Raw genomic sequence first — 18,055 nt, 5'->3', positions numbered from 1 at the left:
TTGTTCGGTTGGAATCCTTGTTGATCAAAACCCACACATGAATGTTCTGCCCCATTCCTTGGCCTCCTCAATGAACCATGTTGCTGTTATTTTCATGGGTGGAGCGGAATCTCGTGAAGCACTGTCCTATGCAGATTTCATTGCTAGGAAGCCGAGCACTAGCCTCACTATGGTACAGTTCCTTTTGGCTGATAACATCAACAACAACTATGATGATGAGAAGGAGATGAAGTTAGATGATGAATTTGTGGAACAGTTCATGATGAAACACTAGTGATTGATAGAATCAATTTTCAATTTTGTTGATTGTTAAAAACATGCTGATATTAACCCATTTATGTCATCAAACAAACATGAGTATTTCATGGAAAATCATTGTTTTTATACAGGTATAATATACAGGGATTTGAAACGTGAAAATGTATTACCTCCAGCGAGTTCTAGCTGGGGACCTAATATGGTTTTTTTAAAGGAATACCCTATAGCGACGGTCGGCGACCGTAGCTAAAGGATTAATATAAATATATATAATATTTTTTCAATAAAATACCCTATAGTGACGGCCAATAGCAGCTGTCGCTATAAGTATGTATTTGTGACGGGTTTTTCCTCTATAGCGACGGTCGGAGACCGTCGCTATATCCCTAAATTCTATGGTTTTTAACTGCCGAATATTTTTTCGACAAGGCCAAATTCGATAGGCCAATTCGACAGTCGAGACTGTCGAATGGTCCCATAATTCGACGGTTTTGGACCGTCGAATTTTGAAAATTTTCACGTAGTGTAAATGACAAACTAATATAATGTTTTACCTTCTTACTGGTGCAGGGAAAGGGATAAATGCTGATTCCATAAAGAAGATGAAACTAGTGGATGTGATTATATGGGTATCAATAGTTTTGGGGATACGTATTATGTTGAGTTTGATCATTTGGAAGATCAGGACAAAGCAAACAGGTAGGTTCCCTTGTCTCTGGTGAACAAAAGTACTTTCCTCCGATCATACACTCTGCATTCATTCAAGTTGATGTCATTTTTGAATGACAAGTCCTGGACATCATATTATTTTGATTTCTTGCTTGTCCCATAGGGCATTTTTTAAAATTTTCATATCTAGATAAGTTTTTAAAATCTATAGAACATATAACTTACCCATTTTTGTGAATAAGGTTTTGATGGAAAATTTCTTATTTAGCAGGTGCTTGTCATTGTATTGAAACCATGTAATTTTTTTTTACCTGTTTTTGCAAATCTACCTATTATATTTTTGTAGATAACTCATGGTTTTTCAATCATACATGATCCTACATCTAATATATATGTAGCAGTAGCACATGTTGGGTGGGCTTGCTTGGATTGCGAATATTCTTGGAGGACCAATTTTGTCAAATGTTAGGCCGTATGCAATGATAGCACCATTTATACCATCTGCTGGTTATGAATAGAAAAATAACTTTATTGAAGATTCTTGGATTGATTATTATATGAACCCTATAATAAAGTATTTGTAACCTAATATAAATATACTATTATTTATAACTTCTAATGCATAATATATGTAATAATTCGTTTTTTGTTTTTCTTTTTTAAATAAGTGTATGTTTAAATTGAGGCTTCAAGTGTATGGAAAAAATAAATATGATATGGATTATAATTATAATAATATGCAAGTGAATATCAAAGTCAAGGTTTCAAGCTTGAGAATCATAGAAAGGACATTTCGAGCATCTTATTAGTTTTTCATTTTAACTATTAAAAAACTAAAATAAAAGAAATATAAAAAGATTTTTAGAAAGACGGTTGTACGGGTGTTTATGTCTTTTAAAGTTAGTCTCGCATGAGGGACCAATGTCAGGGAGATGTCACCATTTTAAATTTTAAGAATGGATTTCAAAATAAAAGAGGAGAAACAAGAGACAAAAGATGGAGGCGAAGAAGAAGAGTAAGCCAAGAGAGAAAGAGAGAGAAGTTGAGGCATTTTTGGTTTGTGTATGGTCAGTGATTCGAAGTGTGCTTGTGTGTGTCCCCCCCCCCCCCCCCGGCACACAAAAACCGAAATCAAAGAATATGAATGAAACAAAGAAGATTTGGTGCTCCAAATTAAGGTAATAAAAGATTACGGTATTTGATTTGGGAAAAAACCCCTTCACAATGGCATGTTCTTTTGATTAAGGAACATACAATTGATTAAATAATGTCCTAGAGAGAGAAGCTCTGTGTCTAAGTAGAGAAAAGCCATGGTTTCTTGGAGACTGCTTGTGGTGGTTGTTTATTTCCGAAACAGATTTCTAGAACTTTTCAGTCCTGGGGGGCTCGAGGATGTATTCTTTTGTATCTTCTGTTAGTTCCTCCCAAACATGTTTGGATAGGAGTTGGTGTTTTGCCTTCTTATTGTTGTAAGTAAGGTCATAATGCTCGGAGAAGATTGTAGAGTGAGTTGGTGCTCCGAAATCTAACAAGTCTCTAGATGTTTTGCCCAAAGGAAAATCTAATTCTGTTACAGCAGTGTTGTGATTCACGATAATCCAAGAGTGATTCTCGGCCAACTCAGATTCTGACATGGTCACTACGTATCATCAGTTGTTCGTGGGAGAATCTTCCTTCCAAGGTGTTTGAGGATCCCCAGTCGAATAATCCCAAAATTCTAGGAATATCTACAGATTTGGCTATTAGGCCTAATTGGAAATCCTCTGTTGAGGAAGTTGCTACTTTAGATTTTACTCAAATAAGGAAGTTTTTGTTGTTGTTGACTCTCAAGTTTGTAACGATGTTAACGAAAACTCTGATTTACAAGTTTTGCTTTTTACGGAAGCTCTTGGAGAGGATGCTGCTGATCCATCTGAGTTAAACGAGGAAACCTTTGATCCAATTGAGTAAAACAAGGAAAATTCTAAGGAATCAGTCTCTGTGGTTCGGCGAAAAAAATCCATGGGGATTCAGTGGCGATTTATGAGATTCCTAATGAAGCGTACTCTAAGGAATCCTTTGAATCCTACTGCATTGTCGAAGGATCTTGTTACATTGCCTAATATGGACTAATCGAATTTGGATCTGGGTTTGGGCAAGGTTCATTCCCAACCCAACGAAATTGCTATCCATATTGGTGATCTTACTGATTCGGGTACTAGGGTTTTTTCTTTGGTTATGGGAAGGAGAACTCGTAGGACTATTTCCAGCTCTAAACCTAGCTCACCTATGATTGATGGAATTCGAAGAATGGCAAGGTGGAGTTTCTCTTCCTCCCAATGATTCAAGCCGTAATTTGGAATATAAGAGGTATTATGAATACCTCATCCTTCGATAGATTAAGGAGAATGAAGTATGAAGTTAATCCCCTCTTTTGTTAAAGGTCTACCTCTAACTCCAAGTCTTTTCTAAAAAAGAGAATAGATAAAGAAAGAAAACCTAGAGAGAAGAGGTTGAGAGGTTTGGAAAGATTGATATCTAAAATAAGGTGAAGTTAAGTGATAAATGTGTTTCCTTATATTGATTTGCCCTAGTTTCTTTATAGTGAAATCGAGCTCCAATGCTCGTACCTCTGTGGATGTAACTTTTAGATGAATCACGTAAAATATCGTGTTGTGGATATTGTGTTCTTACTCTTTCTTTGTGTGATTGTTGATCTTCTTTGTATTTGCTATTATTAGTTGGGTTTATCCTTCATTGTCATTATCAAGCAAAGTCTTGTAAGGTGTGGAATACTAATAGGTGTTTGATCAAATTACTAAGTGAGCTTCATAAAAGTCTTTACACACACAAGTGGTATTAGAGTTTAGGTTATCTAAGGAGTTTGCAATGATGGAGAAAAGTATAACGATAATCGAAAGTTTCGATGGAGTGAAGTTTGAGTTGAAGCCATTTGATGGGAAATCAAATTTTACATTGTAGCAAAGGAAGATGAGAATATTTTTGTCCAACAAGGACTTCAAAATTGCATCCAGGGTATTGAAGCGAAGTCGAAGAGAATGTGTAAAATGAGACATGAGAGGAATTGGATTTGAAGACTATTAGTTTCATTAAGTTGCATGTATTCGATGAAGTCATGTACAATGTCATGGAAGAAAAGACCGTAAAGGAAACACAGGATAAGCTTGAGAAGTAATAAATGAGAAAGAATTTGTCCACCAGATTATTCTTTTAGGACCAACTCTATCACATAAGGATGGAGGAGGGACAAGACACCATGAAGCACTTAAACACGTTCAATAGGTATTTTAGTGATTTGTGGAAGATAGAAGTGAAGTTTGAAAAAAAAGACAAAGCATTGTATTGTTAAGATCACTTCCTAATTCCTTTAAACACTTTTGAACTACTTTCATGTTTGGCAAGGAGACCCTCAAGTTTGAGGAAGTGGTTCAAGATTTTATCTCTTACGTGACCATGAACAAATCAAGTGAGAAGGATGCTCAAGGAGAAGGACTCGTTGCAAATGATTCAAGTAAGTGAGGCCGAACAAAGGAGAAACAAATCAGAAGGAAAGAATTTTATATCCAAATCTAGAAATAAGAAAGAAGCAGAGTGCTACTATTACGGGAAAAGGGACATTACAAAAAAGATTCTAAAAAGTACAAAACGAAGGTAAAATGAGAGAATAAAGTCAAGTCAAGCTCCATGGCAAGCATTACATCTAAAAATGATGGAGAGCTATTAGTGGCATCGTCAAGAAATCACACCTCCAACTCTTGAATTTTAGATTCTAGGTGTACTTTTCATAAGTGTTTCAATTAGGTGTGCACATTGGATTTGATAAATTCGAGAACCAAACCAATCCGAAGCCTTTTGGATTGGATTGGTTTGGTTTCGGATTGAGCATGGTTTGGTTCGAGTGCGAATTGTATAAAAAAAATCCTATTGATTTTGTCTGGTTCCGGATTAGGGGTGTAATAGAATCGAATCAATCCGAAGCATCTATTATATATATATATAATCCTTTTTTAGTTTCATTCTTCTATTCTTTATTTCTCTCTTCTTCAAGTTTGAAGAAAACCTAGCTGTCATTCGTCTCCCTCACCTCACCACTCGCCACCTCGTTGCAAAAGAAAGAGGTAAACTCATCTCTCACTCTCAACTATGTTAGTATGTTACGAAGAGGTAACTCATCAAAGTCTTCAACTTCATCTCTTCTGGTTTTTTTTTCTTCTAACAAAAACTCATAAAAAAAAATATATACACAAATCTCTCCCTTAACTCTCAAATGGATCTACCTATTTATGGAAAAACTTTCTCAAAGAGTATGATTCCTTGTCTTTTTATGAGAACCTTTATGCCATGTTTGTTAGATGAAATATACTATGCGAACCTAGACTTGGATTCATTAGTCTACCATTTATGGATTAGTTTCCTCACTAATCCATCAAAAATACCAATTTTAAAATTGTAATTTTTTTAGTCTCATTGAGCTGCCTCTAATTTGTAATTTATATAGATTTCAGTCAAAATTTAATCATAAAATCATTTTCATTTTAAAAATAGGCATTATTTATGATTTTATCCAAAGGGTTCCTCTTTTGAAAGAAAAAATACAACTTTTTCTATTTTAAAAGTATGAGAACCGAGAACCGATCCTAACCAATCCAAACTAATGATGGTTTGGATTGGTTCGGTTCTATAGGATAATTGGATTGGTTCGATTCCAAATTTGTAAAACCGGTCATGCTTGGTTTGGTTCCAATTTTGCCAAAATCTGAACCAATTCAAACCATGTGCACCCCTAGTTCCAATCGTGATTGGTTTGATACTTATGAATCTCATGACGGTAGATATGTTCTACTGGGTAACGATGCAACATACAAAGTCATTTGATCGAGTACCATGAAGATAAGAATGTATGATGGGGTTGTTAGAACTTTGGGTAGTATGAGGCAAGTGCCGACACTCAAGAAGAATTTGATATCCTTGGGCATACTCGACTCAAATGAGTAATATTTATCGACAAATGATGGAGCACTCAATGTGTCCAAGGGACCTATTGTGATAATTAGAGGTATGAAATTTGCAAACAACCTCTACAAGCTTTCAAGAAATACTATTTTAGGTGGAGTTGCAATATCTACAGAGGAAATTTTTAGTAAGAATGAAACTCAATCTTAATACTTAAGGCTTGGGAATATGAATGAAAGAGTAATGCAAAAGTTACACTGGTGACAATTGTTGAAGGGTGTTGGGACATGCAAGCTAGAGTTTTGTAAATTTTGTGTGATGAGAAAGAAAAGTAAGGTATCGTTCAAGGTTGCAAATAAACAAATCAAGAGTAAAAGATTGCTAGACTATATTAATTCTAATATGTAATGACCGACACCTACTAAATCAAAAGATGGAGCTCACTATTTCATTTTTATGGATGATTTTTCAAGAAAAGTTTGGGTCTACTTTATGAAGGAGAAATCCATAGTTTTTGCCAAGATTGTGGAATGAAAAATCGAAGCAGAAAATCAAATTGAACGAAAGATTAAATACTTGAGAAGTGACAATGGGGCTGAATACAAAAATGACAAGTTCTTGAAGTTTTGCAAAGAATAAGGCATCACATGACATTTTATCGTGAAAAAAAATCTTCGACAAAATGAGGCAGTCGAGAGGATAAATAGAACTTTCATGGAGAGGGAGAGATGTATGAAGTTACATGTGGGGTTGCGGAACCATTTTGGGCGGAATCGATTAAATGTATCGAAATTGTATGAAAAAGAAAAGAAGTTTACTACTCTACATTGAATGTGTCAGATGCAAGACATATGTTCTCAATCCTAGTGATGAGAGAAACAAGTTGCAATCAAAGTAACTCGAGTGCAATTTCCTCAAATTCGAGAAGGGAGTGAGGGGATTCAAGCTTTTGGATCTAATAAAAAAAAGAAAATCCTGGATTGAATTAGAAAGTCGAGGCAAGGAAGGAGACTTTTCTATGATCAGCTGTAATTGGGGATTTTCACTAATATTCTGTGCAAGATTTGCTGGTTGAGTTGGCACCTCCACGACAGCGGTTGAAGTGTTTCCCACGAAAACAGTTGGAAGGAATAGAACCAGCTAGACCTTTATCCTGGTAAGTTTCTTCCTTGGAAGAAATAGAACCAGACTCAACCACCATTGCTTCTTCACCTTTACCTTCTTTCAATTCTTTTTTTTTTGGAGGAATCCCTTCTTTGATAGAAATTGAATTTGCCTTCCATTTCTTCTCTGCACCAACCTTCACTGTATTCTTAGGCTTCAAAGCTAGATCCTTCCGCTAGACTTGTATACCATCCTTAGCTTTTGGTAGTAAAGCTTCCTTCTCCATAAGAGGCTTGTCATTATATTTGCAAGCAGAATCCAGATGCCCAAGTTTGTGACAGTTAATACAAAGTGAGGAGGAGCTTCATAACTGATTTGCTGCCAAAAACCAGATTGGCCATGAGCGATCCATAACCTCTTCAGTCGATCATTCAATAGGTCTAGCAAGACACAGACCCTTGTGACATTTAATCTCATGCCTATTTTTATTGCATGGTCCATTGCTAAGACCTCTCCAACCTCTGAAGCCAGATTTCAGAGGTTTGTCTCTTCATAGCAAAACAATGGAAGGTTGGGAAAGAAATCCACCTGGGAAGAACAGAAGAATCCTTTTCCGAAGGATGGAAGAAAGGAGTCCACTTGAAAAGCCGCATCGCAAAACTTCTACTCTGATGTGAAACATTACTTCAACCAAATGGAAATCATGTTCAACTGAGTAGATAAGTTCTGTAGGACACGACGAAAATCAAGGGTCAAAACATCACAAGTACTAGCAAGTTTCCACTCTCTGCTGACTTTTCTGGTACTTTCTACACCCAAACAAAGTTGCATAGCACTTGAGCAAGGATTAAAGAATTTTGCAATGAGGGCAAATCTAAACTTTTCTGAACTTTCTAGGATATCTTCCTCGAAGAAAGAGATGGTAGGTTCTCCATACCAACTAGTTGGCTTCTTCAACGTTCTCTGAGGGCCTGAATTTGAATCCCCTTACGTGGATCATCATCTTCCAAGGCTCTCGAACATGCAACCACTTGCGTCAATGTTCAGACTGTTGGAAAAAATCTGCATTTCTATCCAGATTTTTGTGATCGAGTAGGGATATTTGAGCTACGATTCAAGTGGGTCCCATTACTTTTTTGTAGTTGGACCACTTGGAAACTTATTCATCTCATTGAAGAGAATAGTTTCATGTTTTAAGTTGTCAAAAATTCATTATGGGTGAATGACAAATCAGCTCCAAAGAACCCCTATTAGCCATGGTTTGTTGTATGTGGTTTATAAGATTATTGAGTTTATAAGAGAAACTCTTTAGTCCCACATCGGATAGGAATAAGAAAATTGTCTAGTTCTTATATAGAACTTCTTATATCACTTAAGTGTATATGAGAGAGAGACTTGGATAAGCCCACGCACGCGCACAAGGGGCCCATGGGCTCAAGAAGGATTTGATCCATTGGTCCAAAATATCCTTAATGCGTATGCGGGCACACGATGCGCGCGCAGGGGGGGGGTGCAAATCCCGTCAATTTGGCTTCACGTGGGTGCGCGCGACGGGCCCTTTTGCTAATTTCGTATTGGGCTTGGGCTGGATTCAAAATCCGTTTTCTTATGAAGGGGCACACACACCCCTCACCGTCCATTTAATTTTAAGGGGCACACCCCTCACCGTCCATTAGAACACCATGGGTGCCTGTTCGGCCAGTAAGGACACCTCCTTTGATTTCTTTGGGTGTCTCTTAAGAGACACTCATGCACCTGTCCTTTTCTAAGAGACACTTGCACATTCCTTTTTCTAAGAGACACCTTGTCTCTTAAATTTCTATAAATAGGTCATCTCGACCTCAGTTTTATTCACTCAAAAAATTTTCTCTTCTTTGCTGTTTAAACGTGCAAGCATTCTGTTTTCCTTCTGCATTCTTTGAGAGTATAAACAGTAGCGTTCGGTTCGCTAGACGTGTAGATTGTAGTGCTGCCTCTACACGTGTGATCGTTGTATCCTGGGAGACAATTGTTCATTGATCCGTGTGCACCAAGTTGCGGGAACAAAATTATCTTAAGGACATTGTGTTCAACACAAGCCTCGGTCAAACTTTCTTTTTGTTCATTCTCGGGTATCTACCGCTTCAACTATTCAACAGTCTTAAGACAATTTTGTGTGTTGGATTTTTTTTTTTTTCTGTTCTTACAGATTAGAAAAATGAATCACCAAGAGAAACCCGAGAAATTTAATGGCTCGGATTTTAAGCGTTGGCAACAGAAAATGTTGTTTTATTTAACAACATTAAACTTAGCCAAATTCCTTCAAGAAGATGCACCTGTTCTGAAGGAAAACGAATCAGATAGCACAACGGTTGCTGCTATCGAAGCATGGAAACACTCTGATTTTCTATGCAGGAACTATATCCTCAATGGATTGGATAATACACTGTATAACGTATATAGTCCAATCGTCACTGCAAAAGAACTGTGGGAATCCTTAGACAAGAAATATAAGACAGAAGATGCCGGACAAAAGAAATTTGTAGTCGGCAGATTCTTGGATTATAAAATGGTGGATTCTAAAACTGTTATCAATCAAGTTCAAGAACTTCAAATTATCCTGCATGAAATTCATGCAGAAGGTATGTCGATTAGTGAATCATTTCAAGTGGCATCGGTAATTGAAAAATTACCGCCATCTTGGAGAGACTTCAAAAATTATTTGAAGCACAAACGTAAGGAGATGAAGCTCGAGGACTTGATTGTGCGGTTAAGAATTGAGGAAGAAAACAGAATAAGTGAGAAAGGGACGAAGTATAACTACTACGAGTCCAAGGCCAATGTAATAGAAGTTAAACGGCCTAAGTCGATCTCTCACAACAAAAAGAGGAAAATCTCTACTCTGAGTCCTAAAGGTAAGGACTTTAAGAAATTCAAGGGAACCTGTTTTGTTTGCAACAAACCAGGACATCGAGCCAAGGACTGTCGCAAACGCAAGGACCAGGATTCATCGAAGAATAAATTGGTTCAAGCCCAGTTGTCCGAAGTAGAGAATCTTGTTGCTGTTGTTTCTGATATCAACCTCTCAGCAGTTGTCTCTGAAGTAAATTTAGTCGGAAATACTAAAGAATGGTGGGTAGACACAGGGGCTACTCGACACATATGTTCTGACAAAAATTTATTTTCAGAATATAGTAAAACAGGAAAGGATGAACAACTCTTTATGGGTAACTCTTCAACTTCAAGAATTGAAGGGCAAGGAAAAGTAGTGCTGAAATTTACTTCGGGAAAGAGTCTTACATTAAATGACGTGTTGCACGTACCAGACATCCGGAAAAATTTAGTATCCGGATCTTTACTAAGTAAGAAGGGTTTCAGATTAGTATTTGAATCTGATAAGTTTGTACTTACTAAAAATGGGATGTACGTGGGCAAGGGGTATTTGACCGATGGTCTGTTTAAACTAAATGTAATGACAATTGTACCCAAAAATTCAATTATGAATAAAGAGAATTCTTCTGTTTATATGCTTGAGTCTTTCAATATGTGGCATGATAGATTAGGTCATGTGAATTTTAATACCTTGCGAAGGTTAATGAATTTAGATTTATTGCCTAAATTTCATATTGATCAAAATCATAAATGTGAAACATGTGTGGAGGCCAAATTAACCAAAACACCCTTTCATTCTGTGGAAAGGAATTCAAAACCTCTAGAATTAATTCATAGTGATATCTGTGATTTAAAATTTGTGCAAACAAGAGGTGGAAAAAAGTATTTCATTACTTTTATCGATGATTGCACAAGATATTGTTATGTTTATTTACTAAGGAGTAAAGACGAAGCCTTAGAAATGTTTAAATATTACAAGGATGAAGTTGAAAATCAACTCAATCAAAAGATAAAGGTAGTAAGAAGTGATAGAGGAGGTGAATATGAAGCACCCATCGGTGAGTTCTGTTTAGAACATGGTATTATTCACCAAACTACCGCTCCTTATTCACCACAATCTAATGGTGTTGCTGAACGCAAAAATCGAACCTTAAAAGAAATGATGAATGCTATGTTAATAAGTTCTGGTTTACCCCAGAATTTGTGGGGGGAAGCAATACTTTCAGCAAATCATATTCTTAACAAAATACCTCACAAGAAATCAGACCAAACTCCATATGAGTTATGGAAAGGTCGAAAACCATCATATAAATATTTAAAAGTGTGGGGGTGTTTAGCTAAGGTAATGGTTCCTAGTCCGAAAAAGGTTAAAATAGGACCAAAAACCATTGATTGTATATTCATTGGTTATGCACATAATAGTAGTGCATATCGATTCCTTGTGCACAAATCTGACATTCTTGACGTTCATGAAAATACGATTATTGAGTCAAGGAATGCTTCATTTTTTGAGAATATTTTTCCTTGCAAAAATATACAAAGAATAAGTTCTTATAAAAGAACTTATGATACTGCGATTACTAGCTCACAAGGAAATATAGACCAAAAGTCTATAGAAAATAAAGATGAACCTAGACGCAGTAAGAGACGTAAAGTGACTAAGTCTTTTGGTCCTGATTTTCTAACTTTTTTGTTAGAAAATGAACCTCAAACCTTTAAGGAAGCTATGTCTACACCTGAAGCACCTTATTGGACAGAGGCTGTAAATAACGAAATTGATTCAATTATGCAGAATCATACTTGGGAATTGGTGGATCTTCCACCAGGCAGCAAACCTATAGGTTGTAAATGGATCTTCAAAAAGAAGATGAAACCCGATGGTTCCATAGACAAGTATAAGGCAAGACTTGTTGCCAAAGGGTTCAAACAAAAAGAAGGTTTGGATTATTTTGACACCTATTCACCAGTTACAAGAATAACTTCCATTCGCATGTTGATAGCTATTGCTGCATTGCATAAGCTAGAAATGCATCAAATGGATGTTAAAACAACATTTTTAAATGGTGAATTAAATGAAGAAATTTATATGGAACAACCAGAAGGTTTTACTGTCAAAGGACAGGAAAGAAAAGTGTGCAGACTTGTTAAATCTCTTTATGGATTAAAACAAGCACCTAAACAATGGCATGAAAAATTTGACAGTGTAATGATGTCAAATGGTTTCAAAATAAATGAATGTGACAAATGTGTATACGTTAAAAGCATTGAAGATGCTTATGTCATTGTTTGCTTATATGTTGATGATATGTTAATTTTAGGAACTAACAAAAATATCATCAAGTCAACAAAGAAAATGTTGACTAATAAGTTTGAAATGAAAGACTTAGGTGTTGCTGATGTTATACTAGGGATAAAAATTAGTAGAACATCAGAAGGACTTGTATTATCTCAATCACATTATATTGAGAAAATACTTAAGAAATTTAATCAATTTGATTGTAGTCCAGTTAAAACACCAATAGAAGTTAATTTTCATTTGAAGAAAAATACTGGTGAGAGTATCTCTCAATTAGAATATTCTCGTATAATTGGCAGTTTAATGTATCTCATGAACTGCACAAGGCCAGATATTGCTTACTCAGTTAGCAAACTGAGTAGATATACAAGTAATCCAGGATTAGATCACTGGAAGGCATTAGTCAGAGTTTTAAGATACTTAAAATATACTCTAGACTATGGGTTGCACTATACAAGATATCCAGCGGTACTTGAAGGATATTGTGATGCGAATTGGATATCATATTCTGAAGAATCAAAATCCACAAGTGGATATATTTTTACACTTGGAGGTGCAGCCGTTTCTTGGAAATCTTCTAAGCAGACGTGTATAGCCCGATCTACCATGGAATCGGAATTTATAGCGTTAGATAAAGCAGGAGAAGAAGCTGAGTGGCTTCGACATTTTTTAGAAGATATTCCTTTATGGCCAAAACCCGTGCCCGCCATCTGTGTACATTGTGATAATCAAGCAGCGATAGCTAGGGCACAAAATAATATTTATAACGGTAAATCTCGACATATTCGTCGTAGACACAATACTGTTAAGCAGTTACTCTCAAATGGAGTTATTTCAATTGATTATATAAAATCTAAGGAAAATCTCGTGGATCCGCTTACCAAAGGTTTAACAAGAGAGCAAATATACTGCACATCGAGAGGAATGGGATTAAAGCCTACACAAAAGAATCATCACAATGGAAACCCAACCTAGTTGACTGGAGATCCCAAGATCTTGGTTCAATGGGACAACTAGTTGTGTGTGATTCGCCAGAAGCACTGAAGAGGAAAAAACTCTTATCCACTCCTATGATGTAACGGTGCTGCCTGTAACAGTTTTTTAGGGTAAGCTTTGCTTTTAATGATTCCTATAACTTGATTTTCAAGTGGGGTACAACAGGGAACTCTTAATAGGAATCACCTATGTGAGTGTGAAGTTGGGCCGCTTCCATGAGAATTTATAAAGGCTAAAATTCTCTATAGCACTCATGAATCCAGGATTGTTCAGGGCCAAAATGAACACAACCGTGAGAACCGACTATGTCAGGAAAGGAACTATGTGAATTCTATTGTCTAGATTTACACTTAAGCTTGAACAGTTCAAAACATGGTGTTCACTGTTAGCTAGTAAATCCTATAGTTTTTTACTAGGGAAGGTTCAAAGCCACAAGCTACCTACCCCGATGTAGTTTATTTCCTATTTATACTCTCTTTATTTTATTTTATCGATTTTATTTGTCGCCATTTTTCATTCATGTGGGGGATTGTTGGAAAAAATCTGCATTTCTATCCAGATTTTTGTGATCGAGTAGGGATATTTGAGCTACGATTCAAGTGGGTCCCATTACTTTTTTGTAGTTGGACCACTTGGAAACTTATTCATCTCATTGAAGAGAATAGTTTCATGTTTTAAGTTGTCAAAAATTCATTATGGGTGAATGACAAATCAGCTCCAAAGAACCCCTATTAGCCATGGTTTGTTGTATGTGGTTTATAAGATTATTGAGTTTATAAGAGAAACTCTTTAGTCCCACATCGGATAGGAATAAGAAAATTGTCTAGTTCTTATATAGAACTTCTTATATCACTTAAGTGTATATGAGAGAGAGACTTGGATAAGCCCACGCACGCGCACAAGGGGCCCATGGGCTCAAGAAGGATTTGATCCATTGGTCCAAAATATCCTTAATGCGTATGCGGGCACACGATGCGCGCGCAGGGGGGGTGCAAATCCCGTCAATTTGGCTTCACGTGGGTGCGCGCGACGGGCCCTTTTGCTAATTTCGTATTGGGCTTGGGCTGGGCTCAAAATCCGTTTTCTTATGAAGGGGCACACACACCCCTCACCGTCCATTAGAACACCATGGGTGCCTGTTCGGCCAGTAAGGACACCTCCTTTGATTTCTTTGGGTGTCTCTTAAGAGACACACATGCACCTGTCCTTTTCTAAGAGACACTTGCACATTCCTTTTCCTAAGAGACACCTTGTCTCTTAAATTTCTATAAATAGGTCATCTCGACCTCAGTTTTATTCACTCAAAAATTTTCTCTCTTCTTTGCTGTTTAAACGTGCAAGCATTCTGTTTTCCTTCTGCATTCTTTGAGAGTATAAACAGTAGCGTTCGGTTCGCTAGACGTGTAGATTGTAGTGCTGCCTCTACACGTGTGATCGTTGTATCCTGGGAGACAATTGTTCATTGATCCGTGTGCACCAAGTTGCGGGAACAAAATTGTCTTAAGGACATTGTGTTCAACACAAGCCTCGGTCAAACTTTCTTTTTGTTCATTCTCGGGTATCTACCGCTTCAACTATTCAACACCCTTCCTAGAAAGGTTATGAACGAATCAAATTAATTACTATTACAGAAGAAATCTTACAAGTGTCCAAAAAAAAATGGGTATTGATCGATCCTCTACATGTATTTTGAATTATGTAGTTTTAATTGTTAGATGTCAAGCACACAACTATGACTCACTACTTAATGGACCACCTAAAAGTAGCTTGTAATCGTCCAATAAATTACATTTGCATGATTAAAAAATATGCATGGCTCATTCATTCTCTTCAAAAATATTCAAAATATCATATTGTTACAGTCACTTTGTTTCATATAATTCAAAGATTTTCTATTATTTTCATGATAAACAAATGAGAAAATGAATAAAATAACCCATCCAAAGATTATGTAGAAAAATAACATTATTGAAGTGTCGACAATAAATTTCAACAGATCTACCACGAGATTCATGAAATATGATCGCAAATGATTTTATTGATTTTTTGATGAAAAGTAGATACAGATCTCAGTGTTTTATTTGATTAACAGTCAAATACAAAAAAAAAATAGTGACGATGTATGTAGATTTTCTTCTCTCCGGGCTTCCCACTTTATCGGTTGAGAAAGTTGCTTTGCTTTGTGCTTGATCTTCTGTAGAGGCTTCTATAGATTTTCTTCTCTCCGGGCTTTGTGCTTTATTGGCTGAGAAGATTTTCTTGACTTCCGAAGAAGAACTTTATGCTTAATCTTCTCTTTAGTCGGAGTCCGAATCTCTAAAGAACTTTTGCTTTGTCTCTAGAGAAGGGCTTGAGAGCTTTTGTCTTTTGAGAGAAAGTGATACAGATCCCCTTTCAATGAGAAAGGTCCTTGAATTTATAGACTTAAAGGTAATTTAGCTTCCCAATTATACCCCAACTTAAAAAGGCTTAATTGATTTGTTTAAAAGACTAAATTTGTTCAAATCCAATTTTAAGGATTTATGATTTATTATTGGGCCAAATTTATTTATTTGGGTATAAGGCCCAATATTTAATATGGATCACTTGGATTTGCTAAATCATGGACTTTATTTGCGAAAACCCAAAAACCAGGCTTGTAAGAGGCACATTCCCATTTAATGGACTCAATTTTGATTTGAGGCCCATTAATAAAATTAGGGATATTTGTTTATAACAATTTGTAAATGCCTCCTTGAAATTTTGATGCCTACATGAAGATTCTTCGATTGATTATTACATGACCCCTATAATAGGGCATTTATAGCTACTACATCAACCAAGATATAGAAAGTGGCCTAATATAGAGCTACTAATCATCTATGATTCCTAATACATAGTATCCTAATTGATTTGGTTAAATATATTATTCTACGTCACAACCTTCCCTTTATTACAAGATACACCGGTAATGATACAATGTATCTCATGCATCTCAATACAACACATCTTATCCTCTAACAGATTACACTGATGAAAACTTGAGGGGGGAGATGGACTTACCATTGTTTGATTTCGTTACGATTGCAAGTGCCACTAATAACTTCTCTTATGATAACAAGCTTGGAGAGGGTGGTTTTGGTCCAGTTTACAAGGTAAGTCCCATAATATACATAAATATAAATTATGCTGAAACCTAAACAAGGCAAGTGTTCTCATATATCTATTGAAGTATGATATTCATGTTCACATATGATAATTTCCAGGGTGAGCTACTAACAGGACAAGAAATAGCAGTGAAAAGGCTTTCAAAGAATTCTAGGCAAGGCCTAAACGAGTTTAAGAGCGAGGTTATTTTGACTGCAAAGCTTCAACATCGAAATCTAGTTAGGCTTCTCGGGTGTTGCATTCATAGAGAAGAAAAGTTGTTAATCTAGGAGTACATGCCCAACAAAAGTCTAAACTTCTTTATCTTTGGTTTGGCCCTCTCTAACACTTATATATTTGACTTAATTAAATTATTTAGTTTGTAGAGTTTTTAAAGCTAACTTTTTTGTAAAATTGCCATAGATCAAGCAAGACATACTTTATTGAGTTGGCAAAAACGACTTGACATTGTAGTAGGCATAGCTCAAGGACTTCTTTATCTTCATAGAGATTCAAGACTGAGAATTGTCCATAGGGATCTCAAAGCCAGCAATGTTCTACTAGACAGTGATATGAACCCCAAAATTTCAGATTTTGGTATGGCAAGAACTTTTGGAGGAAACCAGACAGAAGCAACAACAAAAAGAGTGGTTGGGACATAGTAAGTACCATGAAAATTACTCTATGCATCCATCAATCTCATGGTTTACAACTATATTTCTTTGATGTTTTCGTGCAGTGGTTATATGTCCCCGGAGTATGCAATAGATGGTCTATTTTCAATGAAGTCCGATGTCTTTAGCTTCGGTGTTTTGGTGTTGGAGATAATTAGTGGAAAGCAGAACAGGGGTTTTAATCATCCTGATCATGATCTCAACCTTCTTGGACATGTAAGTTCAAAAATGAATATCCTTCTAGTCCTCTACTAAATTAAAATTTTGTTTATCCGACATGCAAATTCTTTTCTATTTTTTGATTTGTAAAAAGTGAATATATTTGATGGTTTTGTGTTCAAGGCATGGAACTATGGAATGAAGGCAAAGCTTTGGAACTGGTAGATGCATTAATGAGGGATGGGTTACCCGAGTCCCAATTGTTGAGATACATCCCAGTCGGTCTTTTATGTGTGCAACAGTACCTAGAAGACAGGCCAAGCATGTCAGATGTTGTTTTAATGTTAAGTAGTGATACTTCAATCACACACCAACCAAAACAACCTGGTTTTTATAATGAAAGGAGCCTCATTGAGGTGGATTCATTATCAAGCCAGAAAAAGATGTGTTCAAATGAGGCAACTGTTTCAGTGTTAGAGGGCCGATAGAAGATTACCGAGCTTACAAACTGTATTATTTCAATTCATATATGTATTCTCATAAGTTCTTGTATGCCAAATAGAGAGTACCATTCAATTTGTGAAGCAGGGAATATGAGTTTAGAAAAAAAATAACTCCGCTTCCAATATTGAGATTCAAAATTCATCGCAATGAATAAACAAGAAAAAAGCCATACACAATACCACGAATTAACGTAAGAAATCCTAAATCAAGGAAAAACCATAGAACCACATCGATTTCACCCTAAATACTTCTAAATAATTTAGGTTAGCAACTTATTAGCACAAAAACAACAAATAACCTTTTGGGAGTTGTCGCTTATTGCAAGGTTGAAAATAGGAAAATAAAAATAATAAATCAAATAATATTTCACATACCCAGGAAGTGTAGTACAACATAACCGAAATGAGTAGCAGTCCCATTCCAACATCTCCCAGTCCAAAGAATT

At 36.2% G+C, this 18,055-nt stretch overlaps 1 protein-coding gene and 1 pseudogene across 1 annotated transcript; both read left to right on the top strand.

Moving 5' to 3' along the window:
• Positions 1–834: 834 nt before the first annotated feature.
• LOC147387362 (putative cysteine-rich receptor-like protein kinase 31) lies at positions 835–17,158 on the top strand. Its single transcript, XM_086421083.1, has 5 exons — positions 835–957; positions 16,151–16,281; positions 16,393–16,603; positions 16,697–16,934; positions 17,013–17,158. The coding sequence occupies exons 1-3, from the start codon at positions 861–863 to the stop codon at positions 16,561–16,563; spliced, it is 399 nt and encodes a 132-aa protein (XP_086277209.1). The 5' UTR covers positions 835–860; the 3' UTR covers positions 16,564–16,603; positions 16,697–16,934; positions 17,013–17,158.
• Positions 16,846–17,594, top strand: LOC147387361 (receptor-like serine/threonine-protein kinase SD1-6 pseudogene; annotated as a pseudogene).
• Positions 17,595–18,055: the final 461 nt, after the last annotated feature.

This window comes from Akebia trifoliata, chromosome 13 (assembly GCF_017979445.1).
Source record: "Akebia trifoliata isolate Shusen 1 chromosome 13, ASM1797944v1, whole genome shotgun sequence".
Classification (NCBI taxonomy): domain Eukaryota; kingdom Viridiplantae; phylum Streptophyta; class Magnoliopsida; order Ranunculales; family Lardizabalaceae; genus Akebia; species Akebia trifoliata.
The sequence above is the reverse complement of the archived record's forward strand: the minus strand, read 5'-3'. Positions and strand labels throughout refer to the sequence as shown.